Source organism: Macaca fascicularis, chromosome 18, assembly GCF_037993035.2.
Source record: "Macaca fascicularis isolate 582-1 chromosome 18, T2T-MFA8v1.1".
Lineage (NCBI taxonomy): Eukaryota > Metazoa > Chordata > Mammalia > Primates > Cercopithecidae > Macaca > Macaca fascicularis.
In genome coordinates this window covers 66,443,543-66,471,263 of record NC_088392.1, presented here as the reverse complement: position 1 = coordinate 66,471,263, position 27,721 = coordinate 66,443,543, and the positions used below count along the sequence as shown (strand labels likewise).

General features: G+C 47.0%; 1 protein-coding gene across 9 annotated transcripts in view; it reads right to left on the bottom strand.

Annotated features, from left to right (window-relative positions):
• TMEM241 (transmembrane protein 241) overlaps window positions 1-27,721 on the bottom strand; it is a 159,523-nt gene that overhangs the window by 9,833 nt on the left and 121,969 nt on the right. For 3 of the 9 annotated variants that reach the window (XM_015440107.4, XM_065534011.1, XR_012427251.1), the window contains one exon: window positions 23,733-23,797. In XM_015440107.4, coding sequence (XP_015295593.1) covers window positions 23,733-23,797 — 65 coding nt within the window. Of the gene's footprint in view, window positions 1-98; window positions 334-3,550; window positions 3,635-11,233; window positions 12,048-12,272; window positions 12,399-14,868; window positions 15,041-23,732; window positions 23,798-27,721 lie in introns of those variants that run through there. The other 6 variants (XM_065534009.2, XM_074022731.1, XM_005587036.5 and 3 more) reach the window with 4 other exon arrangements.

The window sequence follows — 27,721 nt, the reverse complement described above, 5'->3', positions numbered from 1 at the left end:
TGGGGTTTCACCAGGTTACCCAGGCTGGCCTCGAACTCCTGAGCTCAAGCAATCTGCCTGCCATGGCCTCCCCAAATGCTGGGATTACGGGAGTGAGCCACCGCGCCTGGACAAAGCTGTTATTTTAAAAGCATCTCTGTGTGTCTAAGACACAGGGTCTCCCTGAGAACAGGGGGGTGTGTTTGCTTCAAGTCTACAATCACAAAGAGAGTCACCAGAGCTGTTCCTGCTGGAACCAGAGAGATTGTGCCTCGAGGACAACTCAGCACAATGGGCCTGCAGCCTCCAGCGACGGGAGTGGTAGAACAGCCCTGCTAGACAAAGCGCAGACACCTGTAACAAAGACCAAAAAAACCTCCGAAAGAACCCCCATTCCTGTTGCATCCAATCTGCATCTGATGAAAGAAGGAATGAGGAAATAAATGAAGGGCTGATTGAAATCACTTTCCAGGATGGTGAGAATGCCTGGGACAGAACCCTGGTTCCATCTCCCACTTAGAGGAGCCCTTTTCACTAACAGCTCCACTTAACTTCTATTTGCCATGCAAATCAACTGGCCCAGGTGAGTGGTGCCTGCATTGACTCCTGAAATCCCAAGGGCTTCCACGGCTCCCCGAGGCTCAATCAGGGCACAAAGACGCATGTGCAGACTCTTTGCCTTTGCTAATCCTGCAGGCCTTCCACAGAGCAGGAAATCAATGACTCAAATACTTCTTTTGGCTCAGACAACTGCTTAAATGAGACTTCACCCTCGTGGCCAAGGAAGTTGGGTGGCAAGGGAGTTTCTTCAGACTCCGCCCCAGTTGATCCTGGATAGAACTGGCCTAGGTTTATATGCCATTGTTTGTTTTACTTACGGTAAACCACTGCGAGTCCGGCCACTGAAAATCAGCTGACAGCAGGAGCAAAGATTCGCTTGGCTCACTGGGGAGCGCGGAATGTCTGCCATCCCTGAGATGTTTCCAGAATAGAGGGAGCCTTGCGCAAGCGCCAGAATGGCTTGGCCTCCCCAGCGGTTTGCTGTTGGGTCCAAGGATCCGGAGCTACCTTGCAGGCAGCCAATGCCTGGGCCAAGCACCAGCACCCCGGAGCCCCGAAGTGAGGGCTGTCCATGGGGAGCTTGTCTCCTCTGGTTTGTCCACAACCCAGTGACCCCAGGGTAGGGGTGGGCGTGGGGGGCTATGCCCAGAAACAACCTGGCACACGGCGAGGTGAGAGGGAGGGCTGGTTTTGGAAGCCACTTTAGAATCTTGGCCTAGTAATGCAGAATGCATGACCTTGGGGAAGTGTCCTGCCCTGTCAGGGGCTCGCAGGCCTCATCTGTGTGCTGGCCCCTTTAGGGTCATGAGTAGGTAACATACATATAGGAGGCACCTGCACTGTGCATGGTGGGTGCTGTAAATCAAAAATAACATCCTAAGCCCTCCAAGTGACTGAGGGGACCCCAGAGAAACCTGAGAAACTGAATTCCCAGCCATGGCGGGAAAGGAGGTCGAACACGCCTTGTGTTTTTGTTTTTTTTTTTGAGACGGAGTCTCGCTGTGTCTCCCAGGCTGGAGTGCAGTGGCGTGATCTCGGCTCACTGCAAGCTCCGCCTCCCGGGTTCACGCCATTCTCCTGCCTCAGCCTCCCAAGTAGCTGAGACCACAGGCGCCCGCCACCACGCCCGGCTAGTTTTTTGTATTTTTAGTAGAGACGGGGTTTCACCATGTTAGCCAGGATAGTCTCGATCTCCTGACCTCGTGATCCACCCGCCTCGGCCTCCCAAAGTGCTGGGATTACAGGCTTGAGCCACCGCGCCCGGCCAAACACGCCTTGTTACACCCTCTCCCTTTTGGAATTTAGGTACAACTGACCAGCATTCACATTAAAACAGAGATCACAACATTACCAGAAAGGGGTCCTGATCCAAACCCCAAGAGGGTGCTCTTGGACATCACACAAAAAAGAATTCGGGGCAAGTGCATAAAGTGAAAGCAAGTTTATTAAGAAAGTAAAGGAAGGCTGGGCATGGTGGCTCACACCTGTAACCCCAGCACTTTGGGAGGCCAACGTGGGAGGATTGCTTAAGCTCAGGAGTTGGAGATCAGCCTGAGTGAGACCCTATCCCTACAAAAAAAAAAAAAAATTAGCCAGGCATGGTGGTGCATGTCCTAGCTACTCAGGAGGCTGAGGTGGGAGGATCGCTTGAGCTGGGGAGGTTGAGGCTGCAGTGAGCTGAGATTGCACCACTGCACTCTAGCTTGGATAACACAGAGAGACCCAGTCTCAAAAAAAAAAAAAAAAAAAGAAGAAGAAGAAAAGAAAGTAGGCCGGGCATGGTGACTCACGCCTCTAATCCCAGCACTTTGGGAGGCCGAGGTGGGTGGATCACCTGAGGTTGGGAGTTTGAGTCCAGCCTGACCAATCTGGAGAAACCCCGTCTTTACTAAAAATAGAAAATTAGCCAGGTGTGGTGGCGCATGCCTGCAATCCTAACTACTCGGGAGGCTGAGGCAGGAGAATCACTTGAGCCTGGGAGGCGGAGTTTGCGCTGAGCTGAGATTGCGCCATTGCACTCCAGCCTGGGTGACAGAGCAAGACTCTGTCTCAAAAAATAAAAAGGAAAGGAATAAAGGAATGGCTACTCCATAGACAGAGCAGTGGCATGGGCTGCTCAACCGAGTATACTTGTAGTTACTTCTTGATTACATGCTAAACAAAAGGTGGATTATTCATTAGTTTTTCAGGAAAGAGATGGGTAATTCCCCCTGCACTGAAGCTTCCTCCCCTTTGGACCATATAGAGTACCTTCCTGACGTTGCCATTGCATTTGTAAACGGTCACAGTGCTGGTGGGAGTGTGTGTTAGTATGGTAATGCATTATAATTAGAGTCTAACAAGCAGTGAGGACAACCAAAGGTCACTTTCATTGCCACCTTGGTTTTGGTGGGTTTTGGTCGGCTTCTTGACCGCATCCTGTTTTATCAGCAAAGTCCTTGTGACCTGATCTTGTGCTGACCTCCTAACTCATCCTGTGCCTAAGAACACCTGGTCTCCTGGGAATGCAGCCCAGTAGGCTTAAGCTTTATTTTACCATCTATTCTCTCTGAAGGCTGCTTCATCTATACAACAAGAATCTGGACCCCCACAATTCCCCTTACCTTAATGCGAGCATTTCTTTCTACTGACTTGAAGTCTTGGGACGATGCTTAACCCTTTCAACGGGTTGCCAATCGGAAAATCTTTGAATTTACCTATGACCTGTAAGTCCCTGCTCCGAGTTGTCCTGACTTTCCGGTTGAACCAACATACACCTCCCATGTACGGGTTTTTGTTTTTGCCTCTAACATCTGTCTCCCCATCATGTATATAAAACCAAACTGTAACCCAACTGCCTTGGGATCACTTTCTCAGGACCCCTTGAGGCTGCTCCCCAAGGCCCAGTCACTCATATGGACTCAGAATAAACCTCTTTAAAACATTAGAGTTTGGTTTTTCCATTAACCACGCTGGCAAATGTTATTTCCCGTCCCTACACTCAATCACACCCTGGGCTGGTGCCACCTACCTTCCGCCTCATTCCTGGAACATGATTGGCCTTCTCCACCTCTGACTTGGTCCCATCTACTCAGCCTTTCTGAACCCGAGCTTCCTGTGGGGGAGGCAGAAAGCTGTGAGAGTTAAGAGGCAGGGGATGCGTGGGCAGACGGCCCCTTTAGCCAGTCAAGGACCTTCAGGAAGGCGCTGACTTCCTGTATTTGTCTCCTCCACAAAATGAGACTGATACATGTCCCTCAGAGGCCCCTGGAGAGGATGAAGTGAGATGCCACGTGGGCGAAGCATGGGAGGCCCGCAGTCAGCCCGGTGATGGGCTGCACAGTTACAGAGTGCACCTTCCCTCCCGGCACTTCCTCAGCACCTCCCACAGGTTTCATGCCCCTGAAACTAACCATGGGGTCTACTTCAAGTCTGCCTATCTTCTCTCCCGTGCCAGACTTAGAGCATCCCAGAGCCAGCCAGCAAGGGTCTGCCCAGGGCCGATGGGGGCCTGATTGCCCTGGCCTCCCAGAACCAACAGCGGGGAAGGTGGTGGTGTCTGCCTGTGGGGCTCCTGGACTTTGCCCGTGTGTCCCCTAAAGCATATCTCACTCAGTCACCCTTCACCTGAATTCTACAGCCTGGAGAGGCCCTCAGACTTCAAGGAGAACAAATCCCCCATACTATATGCTAAGCCGGTGTGTGTGATTCTGCACATTTTGGAAGAGAAATTCCTCACCTTCCATCAGCTCCTCAGGAGAATCCATCTTTGTCTCCCTTTTCTGCCTTATTGCCTTAAAAGCATTTAACTCACTCTGAATTTTTTTTTTTTTTTTTTTTGAGATGGAGTCTCACTCTCTCCCAGGCTGGAGTGCAATGGCGCATCCTTGACCTACTGCAATCTCCACCTCTTGGGTTCAAGCAATTCTCTTGCCTCAGCCTCTCAAGTAGCTGGGATTACAGGTGCCTGCCACCACACCTGGCTAATTTTTTTATTTTTTTTATTTTTTAGTAGAAACACATGTTGGCTAGGCTGGTCTCGAACTCCTGACCTCAGGTGATCCACCCACCTTGGCCTCTGAAAGATCTGGAATTACAGGCATGAGCCACCACACCCGTCATTTTGAAATTCTATTCCCGTGTTTGTTGCCTGTCTCTGCCACTAGAAAGTAAGTTCCAGGAGGGCTCATCTCATTTGTGGTTATATCCTCAGATCCTAAAACAGAGCCTGGCACTCAGAAGGTCTCAATATCTTTTGAATGAATGAATGATGTACTTTGAGCCAATGGCTAAGGGCTGTGGGTCCTGCCCTGCAATGGGGTCTGAACAAGGCATGGACCGTCCGTGGGGTCTTCCTCCGAGAACAGCGTCTGGGCTGAGGTCAGCTGCAGTGGAGAACGGTACTCCTAGAATAAGAGTCTAGACAGGGGAGGGGCTCAGAGTCCAGACTGGATCTGCCTGAGAAGAACAGAGTTCAAGGGTCTCAGAGGGCAGCCCACTTATGTTAGCATCTTGCAGAAAGGGCAGGACGGTGGGCCTCAGCTCTATTTTCTATTGTTGCGTAACATGCTGTCCCAAAACTTAGTGGTTTAAAATGATTTTACAATATCTCATGCTTTTGTGGCAGGTTTTCATTCAGGGACTGCTGGGCAGGGTGATTCTTCTGCCCCATGTGGCACTGACTGAGGTCACCTGATGGCACTCGGCTGGCAGATGGGCCGGTATGGAAGACCCTGGATAGCCTCCTTCATGAGTTGAGTGGTTTGGCAAGACGGCTGCAAGGCTGGGCTCAGTGGGGCCTGTCTCCTGGAGCGCCCACGCCTGGCGTCTCCTGCACGGCAGCTCAGGGCTCCCGAGGCAGTCAGAAGACCAAGGCAGACACTGCAAGGCTGCTTTGACCCGGCCTTCGGAGTCACATAGCACCATTTCCATCACACCTTATTGGCTACAGGCAAGGCGCAGAACCAGCCCAGACCCAAGAGAAATGAACAGAACTGTAGAGCAGCATGAATACCACTGGGATGGAGGCAGGGCATCTTTGGAGACAAGTCACCACTGCCTCTCTCCGGGCTGGGCTCAGGGACACAGCCTGAAGCCAGGGACATTGGGTGGGGCCAGGAGAAGCCCAAAAGTCTCACCCCTTTGACTGGCTTTCCCCAGAACAAGGATCAAAGGACCATTAAGTAACCTCAAATGAGTCCTAACCACTTGAACTTCCTGCCAATTCCATATCCTATTTCAATACTTTGTCCGAGGCAACTTCTCAATAGATATGTCATGTTCCAAGCGTGACTAACCACTTACGGTATTACCTGCTTATGCTTTCACCCCGATCTGTGACTGTACTCCCTTTTTTGGGCATGCAGACCCAGTGAAAAGAATGGTGTCCTCTCATGACACTGCCTCTCAGGGTCCAGAGGCTGCAGCTTTTCCTTCAACCTTCGAGCTCCTCAGCTATCTGAACATGCCATTGCCTGAAAACAAACTGAGAACCAACAAACAGTGGCTATGTGCTCTGGAAACACTCAGAGTGATAGTTCAGGTGAGCGCAGTGCCATTTCCCAAGTGCTCCTGGTTGCTCCAACCCCATCCACGAAGAGTCTCACACAGAACCCGAGGGAGGAGGCCGGGGAAAGAAACTGGGACATGCTGGGAAAGCAGTTGCAGAGCAGGCCACGGACCCTGTCCGGTGGCAAAGGGAAGGAGCGTGGCCTTCAGGAAGAGTCATACATCACCTCAGAGATGTGAGGAATCCACACCTCAGCACTTCTTGCAGAACTGACAACCCCTGTGAGACACGGGGACCTCATTCCTCCTTCTCAACAGAACTCTCCAGCATGAAGGTTCAAAGCATGGGCTTTGAATAACCTGGGTTGGAGTCCCAGCTGGATGGGCCTGGAAAAGTTACTGAATCTTTTCAATCTCCTTGGTAAAATGAAGAGAATGTCCCCCGCACTTATTGGGAAGAATCGATGACAGGAAGCCTGGAGAGTACCTAGCACAGTGCTTGGCATGAAATAGGCATCAGTAACTATAATCTTAAATATTATTATTGGGTCAGTAACCCCAGCAACCACCACCAACAGCCCCTTCTTTTGCCACTTCCCTGGCCCCAGTGTAGGTGAACTGCTCTAAATCAGCAATAAGGCCAGGCGCGGTGGCTCACACCTGTAATCCCAGCACTTTGGGAGGCCGAGGCGGGCGGATCACTTGAGGTGGGAGGTCGGGACCAGCCTGAACGACATGGTAAAACCCCATCTCTACTAAAAAAAAAATACAAAAGTAGCCGGGTATGGTGGTGCATGCCTGTAATCCCAGCTACTTGGGAGGCACAGGTAGGAGAATTGCTTGAACCCGGGAGGCAGAGGTTGCAGTGAGCCGAGATCGCGCCATTGCACTCCAGCCTGGGCAACAAGAGCGAAACTCCATCTCAAAAATAAATAAATAAATAAAAATAAATCAGCAATGACCAACAGACATACCTTGGGAGCCACATCTATGAACTCCAATTTTCTAGCGGTCACATTACAAAAGATAAAGGGAAACAAGAGAAAGTAATTTTGATAGTATATTTTATTTAGCCCAATATATAAAAAATATTAACATGTAATCAATAGAAAAAATGATGTGATATCTTACATTCTCTTTAAAAAACATTAAGTCTTTGAAACCAGTGTGTTCTTACACTTACAGCCCATCTGAATCTGGCCCAACCACACTCCAGGGCTCCAAAGCCACAGGTGGCCAGGGGCATCGCACTGGACAGCACAGGGCTAGAGGCACTGGGTAGACCCTTCCCTGTTCCAAGCTCAGTGGCCTGGATGTGGGCAGAAAGAGGAGTCTGGATCTGGGTTTAAGCTACAAGAACTCCCTCCCCAGGGGTAACACAAATATTTTCTGTAATACTCCCCTGCCAGGATTGAAGAGAACAGAAAGAAAGGCAAAGGAAAGAAAATAAATGATTTATTTTTCCTTTATTATCATTTTTAGAGACAGGGTTTGGCTCTGCTACCCAGGCTAGAGTGCAGTGGCACAGTCATGGCTCATTGCAACCTTGATCCCTGAGCTCAAGCAATCCTCCTGCCTCAATCTCCTGAGTAACTGGGACTTATAGGTATGTGCCACCATGCCTGGCTAATTTTTATTTTTTATTTTTGTAGCGATGGGGGCTCACTGTGTTGCCCAGACTGGTCTCAAACTCCTGGGTTCAATCAGTCCTCCCACCTCAGCCTCCCAAAGTACTGGGATTACAGGCTTGAGCCACCATGCCTGGCCCTTATTTTTCTTTATATTCACAGCAGATAAGTAATAATACACCATTGTACACAACCTTGCCTCTCCTAATAGAAAGCACATTCTTTATTTATACCAATAAAAAAAGCCCCAAAATCCCAAGGCTCTGACTGGGGTCCAGCGAGGATTAAGGTCATCAGGCGCCAAACAGGATCCAAGGGCAAAGGGACAGTGTGGGGTTACCTGGAGACTCCCTGTGCAAAAAATGGGAGCTCAGGGCTACAGTGAGGGGGCCACTCCACTGTTCAGGTCTTTGGGCTCACCCTCCATTCAGTGCTGAACACGTGAACTTGGGCATAGAAGATGGTGGTTAAAGCTTGAATAAAAAGGCCCAAGAACCAATAGAAATGGAAGGAAACTGATAGCATACGGACGAAACGACTTATCCTCTGCTCTTGCTGGTGTCAATGTAAGAAAAGATCCGAGATTTTAAGAACAACGGGCTGGGGGCAACATAGTGAGACCCCATGTCTACAAAGAATAAAAAAGTAGCTAGGTGTAGTGGCACGTGCCTGTAGTCCCAGCCATTTGGGAGGCTGGGGTGGGAGGATTGCTTGAACCTGGGAGGTTGAGGCCGCAGTGAGCTGTGACTGCACCACTTTACTCGAGCCTGGGTAACACAGTGAATCCCTATCTCAAGCAAACGAAACAAAACAAACAAACAACAACAAAAAAACAGGACTCTGAAAGACAATTCAAACAACCAAACAGCAACAAAAAAATACGGGCTTGCTAGAGAACCATCTGAAAAAGGAGCTAAAACTTCTCAGTAAAAGCTTTTGGGGCCAGTTCTGCTGGAAAGAGGACTGGGTTTGAACTGCATGGCTCTTTGCAGTCATCAGAACCTCCATTTGCTTAAATGGCACTTGGAAAGACAGGTATAAAATGACACTTGGACACATGCCACTTTCTGCAAGTGGAAAAGAACTGGTCTCCGTTTTATAGAGTTTTATGGGAGCAAGAGAATAAGGACAATTCTAAACCCAGATTTTCTATTTGATCCTCAGTCTCTAGAAAGTTTGACATCCTAGATGAAGAACAAAAATAAGTTGAACATGGACACAGGGAGGGGAACAACATATACCAGGGCCTGTCATAGGGTGGGGAGGGAGGGAGAATATTAGGAAAAATAGCCAATGCATGCTGGGCTTAATATCTAGGTGATGGGTAGATAGATGCAGCAAACCACCATGGTACACACTTACTTATGTAACAAACCTGCACATGTACCCCAGAACTAAAAATAAAAAAAAATTTAAATGAAAAAAACAAGTAGAGACTCTTCAAAATAAGAGGGTATGTCAGGCAGCTACTATTATTTTTCCTTCAAATTAATAAGTGTCAGGTACCTGTTTAATCAGCTGGAGGTTAGAAAAAAATAATACAAATATTTTTCATGGAAACAAACAACAAGACGAAACAACAACAAAAGTAAGTTGAAAGCCATGTGTGTTAAGGTCACTCTTAGCATTTTCACCTTACATGAGAAGCAGAGACCAGGAAAAGACAAGGGCATGAATTTAGGGTACTCAAGTTCCAAATACACGAATCCATTGCTATTTGTTTCTTTTTCTCTTTCTTTTCTCAACAAGTTGGGGAACACATGCAGAAGCAACAACAGCCACCGACTGAGCTGACGGTATTCTCCATGGGGCTGAGTATGGGCATGCATATTTCCCGGATGCCAGGGCAGGGGGTCTCCATCAATACATGGGTACTCAACACTACGGGGCCTAGCTCCCTGCTTGAGGAGGACTCATGGGTCACCCTGAATGGCCCACACTCTCTGACACCTGGCAGAGTGGTCAAGTATGTGAAACATCTCTTAGGAACAGAAATATTTAGAGTTAGTCATTATTTTTTTAAACTTTCTTGGTGGGTTCAGAAACAAGTGACCATTTTGTGTAAATTCATTTATGTTGGAACAATGAGAACATATGGACACAGGGAGGGGAACATCACACACCGGGGCCTGTCGGGGTGTGGGGGTAGGGGAGGGATAACATTAGGAGAAATACCTAATGTAGATGATGGGTGGATGGGTGCAGCAAACTACCATGGCACGTGTATACCTATGTAACAAACCTGCACGTTCTGCACATGTACCCCAGAACTGAAAGTATAATAATAAAAAAAAGAAAAAAAAGTTCATTTATTTTGACTCCTACAAAGGCAAGGAATAGGGTTTTTGTTGTTGTTGTTGTAGTTGTTTTTGAGACAGTCTCGCTCTGTTGCCCAGGCTGGAGTGCAGTGGTGTAATTTTGGCTTACTGCAACCTCCACCTACCAGCTTCAAGCAATTCTCCTACCTCAGCCTCCCGAGTAGCTGGGACTACAGGCATACAATACCACATCAGGCTAATGTTTTTGTATTTTTAGTAGAGATAGGGTTTCACCATGTTGGCCAGGTTGGTCTTGAACTCCTGACCTCAGGTGATCTGCTTACCTCGGCCTCCCAAAGTGCTGGGATTATAGGCGTGAGCCACTGCGCCTGACCAGGAATAGGGTTTTAATACAATTTTTCATCTGGCCTGAAAAATATACTTCAGTGTTCAATGATGTGAAATCTCTGAGATATCAGGGAATGAAAGCGATTAAAAGCTTTAAGAAATACAAATATAAATATGTATATGTGTGTATACATATACTGTTTATTTTTTTGCCCAGGGAAGACATCTGTCAGTGCTCATAAATCCTGTTTCCTCTGATGACAAGTCAGTACCAGCTTAACCTAATGACTGGCAAAAAAAGGACATGCAGAATTCAATGCAACACACATCCTGACAAGTTTATAAGGACCACGAGAAGTTTAGAGGCAGGAAATGAATAGTAACATCAACCACAGAAAGTAACATCACTCACTCCAGAGTTTAAAATGCTGGTACACAGGTGAGGGTAGGCCTTAGGCAAGCCAGCATGACAGCAAAGGACGGACGGACCCAGAGGAGACTCCAAGGATGTAAAATCACGAACGAAACAAAACATACAACCAAGACTCACCATAAAAATGATAACTGTGTGAGGTAATGCATTTGTTAGCTAGATTTAACCATTCCCAAAGCATTGTGTTGTGCATGATAAATGCATACTATTTTGTCTGTCAATTTAAAAATAAAAATGAGAAAGGCCAGGTGCAGTGGCTCATGTCTGTAATCTCAATACTTTGGGAGGCCGAGGTGGGAGGACTGCTTGAGCCCAGAAGTTTCAGACCAGCCTGGGCAACACAGTGAGATCCCCATCCCTAAAACAATAAAAATAGAAAAAATGAGCCGGGTGTGGTGGTGCACACCAGCTACTCTGGATGCTGAGGCAGGAGGATGGCTTGAGTCTAGGAGATCAAGGCTGTAGTGAGCTGTGATCGTACCACTGCGCTTCAGCCTAGGCAACAGAGGCCCTGTCTTTAAAAAATAATAATAAATAAATTTTTTTTTTTTTTTTTTTTTTTTTTTTTTTTTTTGAGACGGAATCTCACTCTGCCACCCAGGCTGGAGTGCAGTGGCCGGATCTCAGCTCACTGCAAGCTCCGCCTCCCGGGTTCACGCCATTCTCCTGCCTCAGCCTCCCGAGTAGCTGGGACTACAGGCGCCTGCCACCTCGCCCGGCTAGTTTTTTGTAGTTTTTAGTAGAGACGGGGTTTCACAGTGTCAGCCAGGATGGTCTCGATCTCCTGACCTCGTGATCCGCCCGTCTCGGCCTCCCAAAGTGCTGGGATTACAGGCTTGAGCCACCGCACCCTGCCAATAAATAAAAATTTTAAAATTTTAAAAATGAAAAAAAAAAAAAAAAAGACAACCAAACCCCTCAGGCCCACTACCTCGCACCGAAAGCAGTCTTTGGGAGACAGCATGTGGCATCCAGAGGTGTGAAGCTCAGTCGAGGTGAGTAGAGCCAGCCTGTGAAATCCTGTACTTCCTGTTTCTGCAGAACCAGCTTCCAAATGGGAAGACGTAACAGACCGCTCCTCTGCAGCGACCTGCAGACCCCCAGAAAGGGCACTCCTTGAAGCAGCAGGGCCTTGGCCTCATCAGCCACCACCACATTCACGTGGGTGAGGGCGATGGCGCTGCCCACTGTCCTTGCGTTCCTCTTTCCGACACATTCAACAGGGAGCTATGAGACCAGGAGTGATGGTCTCCCGCAGCAGCTGGTGAGTCTCCTTCTCTTGACCGTCTTGTTCAGGAGCCCTTCCGCTCTGAGAAAACCAGCAAGGCCTCTCCAAGTGCACCAAGCAGGACACTGCAAACAGCAGCAGAAGGTCAGCTCTCCACTCCCCCGGGACCCCTGAGCCGCCTGGCGCCCACATACACAGGGCAAGGGGTGCCTCCCCTCATTCTGCGACTGTGACTCATCACCAGCCCGGACTGCCATGCTTCCAGGTCAAGCCCAGGAATCGCTCCAATCACTCGGGGCAGACCTCGGGTACACATGGGAGGTGAGAAGGCTGGGAGGCGGGCTCGATACCTTCCCTCGGGGAAGTAGGTGAAGCATCCCACACATCCCGACTCGGTGAGGGTGAGCACTTGGGTTAGTGCTCTCTGGCAGAAACACAGACTTCCGGCAGGAGCGATCCCATAGACGCCTCTGGTGCTGTTGGCAAATTGGGCTGAGGCATACGAAATCACACAGGTATCCATATTCTTAAAATTAAGGTGACAATCTCAGAATCTTTTCATTTCATGCAAACTACAGAACATTTAAAGGTGAAAATACAAGTGGGGAATCATCATTTTCCCACCAGCACAGAAAGACACATGGCCAGTGATCTGAAAATGAAAAAGCAGTGGGAGAACTGGAGACAGTGAGGGAAGAAGAGCTGAATATTTTAACATCCCTCAAATGTAATACAGCCAAAGTCCTCTCCACTTTCTATTTTGAACCTCGCCACAGACAGTCTATCTGAATTCCGTCAGTCTTCTGGGGCCTGTGCTGGGCCATCATCAAGGGGCTATGGTGGTAGGTGTCTGATGGGGAGAGCCCTTTTTCAGAGGTGCCAACAGCCCTTTTGGTCAGACCCTTTCCTTCCCTTCCTCTCTCATCTGCCTACCCAGCACCCCAATCCTTCATACGCTCACTCGCAACACACACCCAGGCCATGGTGCCTTCGTATCTTGAATGTTTGTTGTGCTGAGTGTATGACACACACATAGGCTGTCCATGCTACATACCTGGTGGAAAATGTTCCTTTGGTGGGTGACCCTGACATACAGGTAACTCACACCATTTTCCACTTTAGTACAGGAATGAATTGACTATGAGTGGGAATATAAAAACAATATGCTTTAGACGCCCGGCGCGGTGGCTCATGCCTGTAATCCCAGCACTTTGGGAGGCCGACGTGGGCAGATCACAAGGGCAGGAGATCGAGACCATCCTGGCTAACAAGATGAAATTCCATCTCTACTAAAAATACAAAAAATTAGCCGGGCGTGGTGGCAGGAGCCTGTAGTCCCAGCTGCTCAGGAGGCTGAGGCAGGAGAATGGCGTGAACCCAGGAGGTGGAGCTTGCAGTGAGCCGAGATTGTGCCACTGCACTCCAGCCTGGGCGACAGAGCAAGACTCCGTCTCAAAAAAAAAAAAAACCCAAAAAACCAATATGCTTTAGAATCAGGCCAATTCAAGCTCTGACGCAGGCATTTGTTAGTCAGCTGATCTTGCCTATGTTTTCAGCCTTAGTCTCTCCATCTGTACCATGGGAGTTGATCGCATCTAATAGTCTCTGTGAGGCTTAGAAATAATGTATCAGAAGCAACCCACCCCTGTGTTTAGCCTATGATGGACAGTCACTAACATAGGATTATTAATATTTTCTAGCCGACTGCCCTCTGAGAGTAGCAATCCCCTCCTCTGTGGTCCTCCCGGTGGGCCACCCAACTTCTGCCTGAAGACTAGTGAGGGGCACGTCCTGTTGAGCAAGGCGAGCCTGTCCCACGGATGAGTGGCTCTGGTCAACTAGATTCACATGCATCTCCATGGGCATGTCACTTGTGGAAGCCACTGGGGTTGGCAGGGACTGCCTGAGACATGTTCCTTCCCCATGCTGACCCAGGCAGCCCTTCATCACACTAACTCTACAGCAGAAATTTCTTACAACCTCGCCTGCGAGGCCAAGGCTGTTCTCCGGAGCTAGAGAACAAACGTACTCTTTCATCAGCTTGGAGACTAGGAGAATCCCCCAAACACTGTGATCTCTTCTCTCTGGTGATTAAAGGCTTCTGGGGGAAGGCAGCAGGACACACTGGCCAGTGAGGTGGGGGGGCTTGGAGAATGTCCCCCACCTGGTTCACAATGGGGATGGAGGAGAGGGAGCCGAGGGAGATCGATGCCTAGTACCTTACTCCAAGTTGGGATGTACTTTCCTCTTTCATACAGAAATAAGACTACGATAGTGATAAGTTGATCAATCCTACTTAACTCACAATAATGTAGCTAGAACGAATGTCCATGTTATGAACCAAATGACTATCTGTGGACATCCCTAGATCTGTAATCATCATTGTCAGCACTGTCTCTGTGACAAATTGTGACCCAAGTTCCCAACGACCTGATTTGGGAACAAGGCCCCTTTGTGAAGCTGGGAGCCTGCTTGTGCCTTGTCCAGCTCAGGACCCCAGATGCTGAAGGGTTCTATCACCTCTCCTCTTGGAAAAGACATGACTGTGAAGGGGAGGCGTTCTTTTTGCACACAGGCTCACCTCCAAAGACCTGGCTTTCCCTTTTAAGTGATTGCCGTTCCCCTTGTAGCCCTTCAAGAGCATGTATGTCACCCTGCCAAGTTCCCGGGCAATGTAGAGTCACCGCGACCGGATGCAAGGGCTGCACAGAGCTTTGGGTTTGGGAGGGTTTTATTTCTGCAAATGTAACCAGGAGCTCGGACATTCTATACACTTTCCGCTAATCCTCCTTAATCACCAGGGAGAAAACCAGGGTAGCGGCTGGCCCCTTGCCACTTTTACTCCCATAGCCTTAGAACAATGCTGGAGTGTAATAACCTTGCATTCTGTCCCTTGGCCTGAACTATTTCATGAAACACCAAAGCAGCTTAGTAAATACTAAAAATGAAAGCAAACCTTGGTTCAGTTTACTGTTAGGAGAGCCAGCGAGGTAAGCTTTGATGTTGTTTTCTAAACAGCAGGAAGGGCTGACATGTGTCCAGGAATCTTAATAGCATTACAACTATTTAAGTCAGAGCTTGACGGAACTGTTTGCAAATCTTGTAATCCCCATCATTCCTGAAATGAACAAACTTCATGTAACCAAGACATAAACATCAGACTGCAGGGCACACATGGCCAGAAATATCCATCACTAGCTTCTCTTCCAGAGGTTTATTTTCAGCGCTTCTCCAGCCCTTCTCTTCCTCCTATGAGGGACGCAGGGCTCCATCTAAATTTTACATTTATTGTTATGGCTATTCAGTTAATTCCTGTTGAGCCAGTAGACAGAGGATGGAGGCTGCTTCCTTTACCTGGCTGCAGGCCCCGCACCTAATGCAGCACTCAATAAATACTGATTCAACGAATAGTGAAACTGTTAATATTTGATCCCCTTTCTCCCATCTGGGAGAAGTCCCAAACTATTTGGTCTAAAAACAGTTTGGTCCTAAACTATTTTTTCCTTTTTCTCTCTTCCTCACCACAATGTTTCTGCCCCAAGCTCCATTCCTCGGGGCCCTGCCGAGTGAGGTCATAATCTATTAAATTATGATAAAATTTGAGAGGTAATGAGCAACGTTATTGAGAAGACCCTTCTTACATAGAATTTTAAAGAGAAGGTTTCAAATTTTTAATTCAAATGGAAAACTCATAAATTTCAGACACTGTGATCCTGAAGGCATTTTGGTGTGATGGGGGACGTTTTCTTTGCCCCTAAATTCATTCTTCCTATACATAGGTTTGGGCAGCCTCCATGAAGTTCCTTACAATTAAAGGGATAAGAAATCTTTACTCAAAGATTATATACGATCATTTTCTAAAGACTCTCGGCATTGGTGAGGTCTGTGCTAGGCTCAAGTTCAAGTGATCCTCATGGCTGATAAACAGCGATCAATGGCAAGTTCAGTGAATGATGTGCAAAGGGGCAAATGTGATCATGGACTCCTTAGAACAAGGAAGTTGCCTTTTGGTTATTCTTTTCTTTCCTTGTTCCTAAACTACTCCAAAGAGAAGGGTGACTCTCCCCGTCTACAAAATGGGATTCAGAGAGGAGGCACCATAATGAATTCCACTTGACAGGGATGCTGCTCTCAGGTCAGAAGCTTTCTCTTTGGTATGCTTCAAATCTTCTTTGCTGAATTTTGAAATAGAGGGAATTAATATTACATAAAACTGTTAATTAAAAATGAACAATTAAATAGAAATCTGGATATTTAAATTACTGGACTTGAAATAGATTGTTTTTATAATAATTGGCTGGATGAGAGCAGTTGTTTTTAATTAACTTTAAAAATTGGCCAACATTGGGTACTTAGGTTGATAATTGTTCTTGGATACAATATTTTGAAGGCTGGCCACTCAGTGTTGATTCAGCAAGTATTCAACACCAGGCCTAGAGATGCAAAGGTGAATGAAACATACCCTTTCTCCTAGAGCTGCTCACAGCCTGGTGGGAGAGATGGCGCCAGCCACCTGTCACTCAGTGCAGCCAGTGCCTACGGAGCCAGACACAGACACAGGGGGTGGGAGGAGCAGCTGAGGACCTGACACTTGAGCTGATCCAAAGCTCTCATTCGATGAGCAAGTTCCTTAAGATCTTGCTGAAATTTCAAAAGGCATTTTCTCCACCAGCCCCCATGAACTTCAGACCAGTGATTCTCAACTGGGGTGGGACTCCTGGCAATGTCTGGGGACGTTTTTCACTGTTACAACTGAGGGGGTGCTACTGGCATCTAGCGAGTGGGGTTCAGGTTTGCTGCTAGACATCCTACAAGGCACAGAACAACCCCTCAAAACAAGGAATTATCGGTCTCAAATATTAATAGTGCTTTGGGTGAGAAGTCCTACTTCAGACGGCCTACTTTGGGCAGCTAAGCTGTTGTCCATCCAAGGAGGAGGATAATGACATATATATTTGAACACTTATCCCCTACACGGTGATCCCCCTGGAGTCAGGGAATGTGCCTTGCTTACTTCTGTAGCCTCAGAGCCCAGCCCAGCCCTTTGGTGGAATGCATGAATATACAAATATATGGATGCAAGGATACTGGCTGGAGCAGGGTCCTCCAGTCTCAGCCAGCCTAGGGTGGTGGAAGCCATGGTGGATTGGAGAGCACACGCCTACGTGAGGAGGAGGCAGCCTCTACTCATTCCAGAAACTGCTGCTGTGTGCAAATACAGGCCCAACATTAACAGCTGCTCCACATTTTCAAAAGAATCTGGAAATCTGGATTTGTATGAGGAAATCACCCGATTTCAAAATGGTGATGACTAACTTAAAATTTGAAAAGCAAATGACAAGAAATAGTAACTATACCAGCATACACAATAGGTCCAAACAAAATAGGCCTGCAGCCTCTGCCCTTTGTGACTTCTGATCAGTTTAAAGTCCCATGCCACAGGGATCAGCCGCCACCCCTGCCTGGGCTCTGAGAGCTGGTCACCCAGCCACGCTTGAACATGCCTAGTATATGGACGAGGCAGACCAGCTCTGTGCAAAACACAGAGCTGAAGCACCGTGCACTCTTCTGGTGGTTCACTTTGTGGTTGGAAAATTCTTTTAGGCTGAAAACACACCATCTTTAACCTCAGGAGTCCTCAAAAATCAGGAAATTCCAAAGTCAAGGTTCCTTTTGCAATAATCACACATTCTGTTTCCTTGATTTGGGTACACACAGCCTGTCTTTCCATTTTTCTCAGGACATACCATAAAGTTCACAGGATGTGAAACAGCCCAGAGACAGCCTCTTACAGACGCCTGCTTCCTTACTATTCCGACTCAGCTTTTCCTCACACTGGAGAGCTGTCTTACTCTTAGCTCTCATGTTCAGTTCAATACCTGGGTTTCTTTGGCTCATTTTGAAATTCTGTACAAAATGTGGTCAATGCAGGCTTATTTGTAAGAGAGAAAGATATTGTCAAGAATTTAGGGGTTGGGCGCAGTGGCTCACGCCTGTCATCCCAGCGCTTTGGGAGGCTGAGGCGGGTGGATCACTTGAGGCCAGGAGTTCAAGACCAGCCTGGCCAACATGGCAAAACCTGGTCTCTCCTAAAAATACAAAAATTAGTCGGGCATGGTGGTGCGTGCCTGTAATCCCAGCCACTTGGGAAGCTGAGGCATGAGAATTGCTTGAACCCAGGGAGGTGGAGGTTATAGTGAGCTGAGATTGTACCACTGCACTCCAGCCTGGGAGACAGAGCAAAACTATCTCCAGAAAAAAAAAAAAGAATTTAGGCTAGGCTAGGAGTGGTGGCTCCCTCCTGTAATCTCAGCACTTTGGGAGGCTGAGGCTGGAGGATTGCTTGAGGCCAGGAGTTTGAGATCAGCCTGGGCAACATAGAGAGACCCTGTGTCTAAAAATAATAATACTAATACTAATACTACTACTAATAATAAAATAAAGAATTTAGACAAACACTATGAAAGCTAAGGATGCAGAAATTTGGGGAAAAGTCTCAAGAATTTATATATATATATAAATATATATATTTATATATCATATATAATTATATATAATTTATATAATAAAATATAATTAATAAAATATATAATTCTTATTATATAATATATATTATATATAAAACAACAATTATATATCAATGACATTTTATATATCAATTATATATTATATATAAAATACATATATTCTCTTTATAGAAAGAGAGAGAGGGAGAGAGAGACGCATGTATGCATATACGTATCTCAGGGGTTTCTTCTCTGGGCAGCTGGATTTTGGGATGTCAGTCTGCCTACCATTTGTGTCACCCCTCCTCAGAAGGACAGGTGCAGAGGAAGAGTGGGGAGACAGATTAGCTTCCTGCTTCAGAGCCCCAGTTCTGGTTACAAATCACTGAATCTCCACTGGCTGCCCTGTCTTCCCAGGTGAGAGGCGCCCAGAACTCTTCCATCCCCCAACTCTCAGCCCAGTGAAGCCTCTTCCTCTGCATGAGGCCCAGTTCACACCAGCTCCAGGGGCGCCCTTGCAAACACTCCTGGCCTCTCTCCCTCCTTCAGTCTTCCTATTCGCTGGGCATTAACACAGTTACTATCTGATCCATCCCATGAATTAGCTTTCAGATTTACCCTTCCCTTGATAACCCCTTAAGTGTTGGATATCTTATATTTCTTCTGGTTTCCACATACTTTGCATACAGCAGTTACTCAATAAAAATGTTTAACTGATTGATATTATGGAGTTATACCTATGGTATAAGAAACCTATGACAATGAGATTTTCCTCCCTAAAAATGTCTACTGGACATTCTTAGCTTGCAGGTCAGTCCCTGAATAGGAATTAGGACTGTCTTGTGCTGGGTGACACTCTGTTTCCTCTGCTGTCAAATCATCTACATACTTTTTATGGAGGATCACAGTGGTGGGACGAGGAACATGTAAGCCAGTTTCCCTTACAGCTCATGAGCTTCCACCTGTACATTATCTGCACTGCTGTAAATCCTTGGTGTTTTTCAATTCAGTTCTAGCAGGTTACGGGGCATTGTACACACAGAGACCTGGGTTTGAAATCTGGTCCAATTGCCTAGTAGCTATAAAATCTTGGGAAAATAAGTATCTCTGGACCTCAGCTTCTTCATCTTTAAAATAGGGATAACTCGGAAGATTGTCGTAAAAGTAAATGAGATAATATTAATGTAACAAATGTCTGAGGCACAGTAGTTGCCCAATAAATGGTTAGTTATTATTATTAAAAAGAAGAGGAAGACACAGCAGAAGGAGGAAGAGGAAGGTGTAGGAACATTTTCTAATTTTTCTTTTCCTTCCATTTGTCTTCCTGGGGCAGGAAATGCCCCCACTGGCACTCCTGAGAAAGGTTAGAAATTCCATTTTCTGAGTGCAGTGAGCAAAACCATTCATTTCTGTCCATCTAGGATGACTCAGAGATGGACCTGCCCTCAGGCAGGGCAATGAGCATCTATAGACACTGCAGAGGCAGTGATTTTTGACTTTTATCCAAGAATGGTTCCTGGCACATATGAGGCACTTGATAAATGTCTGTTTACTGAAGGAACCCCTTGCAGCCCAAGGCCACACAAGATGCAAGTTAACCTCTTACACTCCCCATCATGGTATTCCACAGGGCCACTGGTCCTGCCCCTCACATTTATCCCATATGAATCTCCTGCTGATGTTCACAAATAACACTGTTGTTTCTGTGGCTATGTCAGCATCCAAGGCCATTTTATCCACAGAAGAATCCTGGGAGATGGGAGGCTGTCCTGGGCACACCTGGGTACCAGTGCTGACCCCCACCAGGCAGCATGGTGGTCCTTGAGTTAAGCAAGTGACAACTCAGCAGGTCCAACTTGCAAACAAATGCAAAAAAAAAAAAAGAAGAAGAAGGAAGGGGAAAGATTAGCTATTAGGACTACTCCGATTGCAGGCACGGGAAAAATACTTACTTTCTTCTTATTTTTTTTTTGAGATGGAATTTCGTTCTTGTTGTCCAGGCTGGAGTGCAGTGGCACGATCTCAGCTCACTGCAACCTCCGCCTCCCGGGTTCAAGTGATTCTCCTGCCTCAGCCTCCCAAGTAGCTGGGATTACAGGCACGTGCCACCACACCTGCCTAATTTTGTATTTTTAGTAGAGACAGGGTTTCTCCATGTTGGTCAGGCTGGTCTCGAACTTCTGACCTCAGGTGATCTGCCTGCCTCGGCCTCCCAAAATGCTGGGATTACAGGTGTAAGCCACCGCGCCCGGCCAAAATACTTATTTTCTAGAGTCAGGCTTTATTTGAGCAAAGCTAAGCAATACTATGCTTTTTCTTTCCTGATAATACTGGTAAAGAAATGTAAAAACCTATTCCAAAATTTGCCTGCACTTCAATTTTATAGTGCTATTCCATGGGGGAAAAAATCTGCCAAGTCATATATAGGAACTAGAATGGAAATAAGCACGATCTTAAAGTGGTCCTAGGCATATTTTCCTTTTTAAAACAAAGGACAGAAGACCAGTGAGCAGCAACAACAAATGTGAATTTCTCTACATAATGTGCAGCATCCAGGATTGAGGCCAGGCTATCCCTGGTCACAGGGAAGGAAACAAACGTTGTCACCAGCCCAAGGAATAGACTATTTATGTGTGATGTGTGTGAGGGCTGCTCGGTGTGGTTTCATTTCAGAAACACTGTTGTGGCTGGGCCCCCAGATCTAACACCTCCTACGGTGAACAGAGTCCACCTCCGTTGGGTTACACATCCATGGCCAAATGTAGCACTGTTCTCACCCTTCAACCAAACCGTGGTGATGTCTGGCAAGAGGAGTTTGAGGGAGTGAAGGATGAGCGACTTTCACTTTTTACTTGACATATTTCTGTATTGTTTTAAATGTCTTATAAATAGCATGCATTACTCTATTGCTTAAAAATACATACATATATATTCCCCAAATTAAAGCATGCCTATTCATCAGCAATGAGCTGTTTTAACCGTTTAAACTCTCCATTACCTTCTCCCTCACCTTCACCTTCCCTGCAGACCACAACCCAAACCCTTGGTAACAATCACCTACTGGTTTGAATATTAGTAATCAGAATAGATAGCATTCTTAACTCTCCAATGGGCAGGTCTTGTGCAGAAAGTTCAGGGTGAAACCCACCTGATCGCTTCATTCTTGTCCTCATGTGGTCATAACCAACTGGCCCTTGAATGAGAGGCGCATGGTCCTAATAAGTTCAGAAGGCCTGTTTCCCGTCTCAGATGGAGAGCTCCGAGGCCTGAGCGGAGGGCGAGCCTGGGGCACTGGTCACAGCTAGGTCCTCTCCGACAGTAGTACTTTCTCTGTGCATCCCTGTGTTACTCATGGCCCAAACCTCCCTTGTGAGTCACGGGCTTTGAGGGCTATGGGGCAGGGCAGTGTGGCCTTTTCTGGGAGGTGTGTCCTGAAGCTACCATCGCAACGGCCACACCTACCTCCTGGGATTCTGAGTCCCCGCTGTGTCTCCCCACGGCCATGCGCCTGCCTCAGTCATTCTTCTGAAGAGCCTGCATTTCCCCATCTGCCCTGCTCAGTCATCCTTCTGAAGAGCCTGCCTGTCCCGGTCTGCCCTGCTGACCACCACCCCACACCCAGCTGTCTCCTGCAAACCCCCAGGGTCCTGCGCACTGCTTCCGGGAGGGAGGCAGATCCTAATGGGCAGAAAGGAATGAATCTGGTCACAACAGTCAGAACTGTCAGGGAGGAAATTAGCAAGGCGACAGGAAAAAGCTAGCAGGGCTTGCACAGGGTGTGGCCAGGGAAGCCTCTCCAAAGTCACCTCAATTTGAAGACCTGGGGGATGAGCAGTAGTGGCCAACTGAAAGCAGGGAGGAAGGTATCCGGGACGAAGTGACAGGCCCAGAAGCCCTGAGGAGACACATGCCGCCGTGGCCAAGGCACAGAAAGGCTCTCCCTCCCCAGACCTCCAGGCAGATTTGGCAAACAACCTATTCCTGTATCTCCGCTCTGTGGTCCAACAGGCACCTCAGACTTCACACATTCAAACCAATGCCTGATACACCTCCACCACCACCTTGCCAAACCTTGCTCTTCACACGGCATTCTCGATCTCAGTGAAAGGCAATCTCATTCTTTCAATTGCTCCGACCCCAAACCTAGAAGTCATCCTAGACTCCTCTCTCTCAAATCCTAGTGCCTCAGGTATCCTACCACGTCTCCCCACCTCCACTGCTATCAGCCAGTTCTCAGCCATCATCATCTTGCATCTAGATCACGGCCAGAGCCCCTGGTCTTCTTGCTTCCTCCCCACCCCTTGGCACTGCTGTCCCCCAACATCCCCATGGCTCACTCCCTCACTTTCTTCTGGTCTCTGCTCAGATATCTTAGTGAGGCGTGCTGTCTTTATGCAAATGGGTAGTGCATTCTAAACAGGATCATTTGGAGCTTGTCTGAGAGAAAGTTAATGGAAAAATCAAAGAAAAAGAAAGACACAGCACGTGCTCTCTCTCTCTCTCTCTCTCTGTGTGTGTGTGTGTGTGTGTGTGTGTATACAGTTGCCCCTCAGTCCCCACAGGGGATCTGTTCCAGGACTTCCATGGATTGTCAAGTCTCTTATATAAAATGGTGTTGTGTTTGCCTACAACCCATGGACATCCTCCTGTATACTTTAAATCATCTCTAGATTACTTGTAATACCTAATACAATGTAAATGCTATGTAAATAGTTGTTATACTGTACTGTTTAGTAAATAATGACAAGCAAAAAAGTCTGTACATGTTCAGTACAGATGCAACCATTGCAGGCCTAAACTACATTGTTGACCCACGGTTGAATCTGAGGATCTGGAACCTGTTCATGCAAAGGGCTGACTCTGTGTGTGTGTGTGTGTGTGGAGTGGTTTACTAAACATTACATATTGTTATACATATTATATTATACATATTATGCATATACATACATATACATATACACACACACAGTGGTTGACCAGCAGCAGCTGTTCTGGGGTGGATGAGTGAGGGCGATGTTCTGTTTCTTGCCCTGGATGCTGGTTATGGTATACAGAATGGTTGGTTTGTACAAACCCATCAAGTAGTATATTTATGATATATGCACTCTTCTGAATTTGCATTTACAGGTTAATAAAAGTTTTGTTTTTTTTTTAAGTAAAGCTTCACTAATATGAGATTTACATTTGGATGGAGACAAACAGCCAACGCACACTCCCTTTCGGCAAAATTTGAGAGCAAAATTTAGCATCCTGATGAAACTCAGTAACTAACTGGCACTTTCTCTCTCTATGCAAAAGACTTACCATCCCGTGGTTGCACTGGTCAGGATCGCCTCAAACAGCAATATTGATAAGCCAGCCGTGATTATCTGTAGAAATAATTTCAACAAAAGGTCATTACACCAGCAGGGCTCTGGTAAACTCCAATGTCATTTTTTTCACAAGCTTAGTTCATTTGAGTTCGGATTCCTGCCATCAGGTACTTCTTTCCACTTCGCATGTCCTCTTCCCCCACACGCTTCCTAGTCAGCCCCCTGTACTTAGCGGCGCCTCTGAGCCAAGCATTTGGTGTAGAAAAGGCTAAGTCTTAGTCTGTTTTGGAGGTGAGAATGTTCAAAGAAGCATTTAACTTCCAAATTCTTCAAAAGGGAGGCGCACAGCCAAGGCCGCCCTCATCTCTCTCCAGGGAAGGGGTATATTAAGATAACTCATTTCCATTTTGTCTCAGCAAAGCAGAAATCATCTCCAAGGTCAGATGTGCTCATTAACCTGTTCTCAGATCCTCCAGATAAAAGCTTATCTGTCGCCCAGCCTTTGTCCAATGCACCATCTCTCTGTCCTCTCCTAATGCTCCCATCTTTCTGATCCATGACACACATTCTAAGAAACCAGGTGCATCCTGGGGAATGGAGTGATTAAATCATTAATTAATTATTTGCAAATATCTAGAAGCCAGAGGAGAGGGAAGAGGTTACCTTCACATCTCTCAAGGCTGGAAATTCCAGAAAAGTGTCTCAGGAATGGCAGCCATAGGACTTAGACCCCAGAAGTGCCTCGAACCCCTCAGCACCAAGAGTGTGTGTGAACCAGTGGCCCAGCTCTGTCCACATTTGGAATGTCTACTTAAGGAAGGATGTTTCTGGCTTCCAATCTTCTGCATCCTGCAGGTCAAAACAGCTTCCACGGGGAAGGTAAGCTTAAGAATCTGCTTTCTTGCAGTGAGAAGTGGGATGTAGGCCTCGTTGGGAGAGGTTCAGTTGAGCTGCAGGTCCTCAGAAACGTCAGCTACCATCTCCCTCAGGGAGATTTCATGTGCTGTCTTGGAGGCCTCTTTGGGTCTCCAAGCTGGGAGCAAGGCAGCAGACAGACAGGCAGAAGGAAGGAGTATGTTTACGACCTCATGGTCACCATTTACCATCTCAGAAAGAAGTCTGGAACTACAAATCCAGAACCCTCGTGATAGGATATAAACGTGGTGAGATTTTTGGAACTATTCTTTGTAGTTAAGTCATTTGGTATTACTTTCTGCCTTGCTTTATTGATTTGTAGCAAAAACCTTGACTACAAAAAATGACCTGGGTATTGTCCTGAGGGGCAATAAAGAAGTAGATGCCCAGCCAGAGAGACAATTCCAAGAATACAAAGGATAGGGAAAGCGATTTCTATAAGTGGAGACTAATGGTGGCTTTTTCTTAAAGATCATATTGAATGACAACTTTTGAGTTGATGTGCATGATGAATGGATAAATGTCCCTCTTTTCTTTTCCTTTTTTTTTTTTTTTTTTTTTAGGCTGGAGTGCAGTGGCATGATCTCAGCTCACTGTAGCCTTGACCTTTCAGGACTCAAGCACTCCTCCCAGCACAGCCTCCCGAGTAGCTGGGACTACAGGCATACACTGCCACACCCAGCTAATTTTTAATATTTTCTGTAGAGACAACGTCTCACTTTGTTGCCCAGGCTGGTCTTGAACTCCTGGGCTCAAGCAATCCCACCTGCCTTGGCCTCCCAAAGTGCTGGAATTATAGGCGTGAGCCACCGCGCCTGGCCCTTCTTCTTCTTCTTCTTCTTCTTTTTTTTTTTTTTTTTTTTTTGAGACGGAGTCTTGCTCTGTGCCCCAGGCTGGAGTGCAGTGGCGCGATCTCGGCTCACTGCAAGCTCCGCCCCCCCGGGTTCATGCCATTCTCCTGCCTCAGCCTCCCGAGTAGCTGGGACTACAGGCGCCTGCCACCTCGCCCGGCTAATTTTCTTGTATTTTTAGTAGAGACGGGGTTTCACCGTGTTAGCCAGGATGGTCTCGATCTCCTGACCTCGTGATCCGCCCGTCTCGGCCTCCCAAAGTGCTAGGATTACAGGCTTGAGCCACCGCGCCCGGCTTTCTTCTTCTTCTTCTTTTTTTTTTTTTAACATTTAATTTAGGACTTCTGCATCTATGGTCATAAATGAAGTGGGCTAAAATGTTATTACCTCTCAATGCAATTGTCTGGTCTTGGAAACAATGTTGTACTAACCACATAAGTGAGTTCATCAGCTTCTCTGCTTATCCTGCAACAGTTATAGATGATCTTGACTCTGAAAGTTACCCCTGACTTGAAGGCCCCTGGACCTAGATCTCCTAGCTAGGGTGATCTTTAACAGCTATTAACCTAATCAAGTCTTCTCTTTCTTGTTGTTGCATATTTTCCATTTTCACTTTTCCCAAAAATGCATTTCATCCAGGTCTCCCGATTCATTAACATTTAGCTGTTTGGAGAAATATTTTACATTGCTTGTGCCTGTTTGATTACCTTCCTTTTTATTCTTTTTTTGTTGTTCTTGTTATGTTTCTCTTCATTCTCCCCACCCTCTTCATTAGTCTTGACTAAAGTTAACTATGTTGTTAGTCATTCTTTCCTTTTGCAACTTCTTAGACACAGCCTGGGATGGTGCCAATGGAGATGTATTTCTTGGACTTGCTGAGAAAGGCTCCGTCCCACTGATGGATGTTGGCTGTGCTGGCAGCTCGGCATAACGGAACACTTGCTTGATTTACAAGTTGGGACCCAACTTGTCTTTTCTGTGTCCTCACCATTGTCTTTATCGTCCTTGCCTGTTTTTACCAGCTGTTCAAGGCCTTCTTTGATTGGCTTCTTCTCTTTGTTCTCTGATTGCCTATCTCAGATGACTTTCAGTCCAGCTGGTAAAAAAGGACAACTGCCCTGGGTCCCAACACACCCACAGCCTGGGCTTTGTGCCTCTGCTCCTCTGTGAGCCTCTTGAGCTTAGGAGGAAACCTGTCTGCCGTGAGATAGACAGCCGTTCTGCTCATTCCTCTGAACTGCACCTTTTGCCAAAAAAAACACATCTTAAACATTTTAAACCAGCCCTTACTTGAAAAGAAGGTAGGTTTAGCAGCCACGCCGGTGCCTTCGCCATCTGCCGCTTCCTGGAAATGTTTGTATAGTCTCCTGCCTTCTCCTGAGCCACCTTTTCAAAATTCTCAAGAGTTGTATCACTCAAGGGAGCAAGTGTGCTGCTGCCTGAGACCGTTTATCTTATTTCTGTAGAGAATGTAGACTGAAGTTGTTTGCACCGTGGGACAACTGTGGGGTCAGACGGGCCCAGTTTTAATCTACTCGGTACAAACTTCTTGCTTTCTTTTACTTCCATCACAAGCCCAATGGTCAGCTCTCTTTTTAGAGGCATTCTCTCTCTCTCTCATTCTCTCTCCCCTCTCTCTCTCTCATACACACACACACACACACACACTCTATCTCCCATATACACACACACACGTGTGCGCACGTGCGCGCGTGCGCGCGCGCACACACACACACACACACACACACAAACACACACACGAATGATCACCAAAGTTCTACTATTTCATAAAAGTCAGTTCATAAGAAAGGACAGCTGGGCAAGGTGGCTCATGCCTGTAATCCTAGCACTTTGGGAGGCCAAGACGGGTGGATCACCTGAGGTCAGGAGTTTGAGACCAGCCTGGCCATGATGGTAAAACCTCATCTCTATTAAAAAATACAAAAAACTAGTCGGGTTTGGTGGCGGATGCCTGTAATCCCAGCCACTTGGGAGTCCAAGGCACGAGAATCGCTTGAACCCAGCAGGAGGAGCTTGCAGTGAGCCGAGATCGCACCACTGTACTCCAGCCTGGGCAACAGAGCGAGACTTTGTCTCAAAAAAAAAAAAAAAAAAAAAAAAAAAGAAAGGGCAAGGAACAGCCAACAACTCTGCTCAGAGAGGTGGACACTAGGCACTGGCGGCCTGACTCCCCAGTGGAGGACTTGCCCCCATG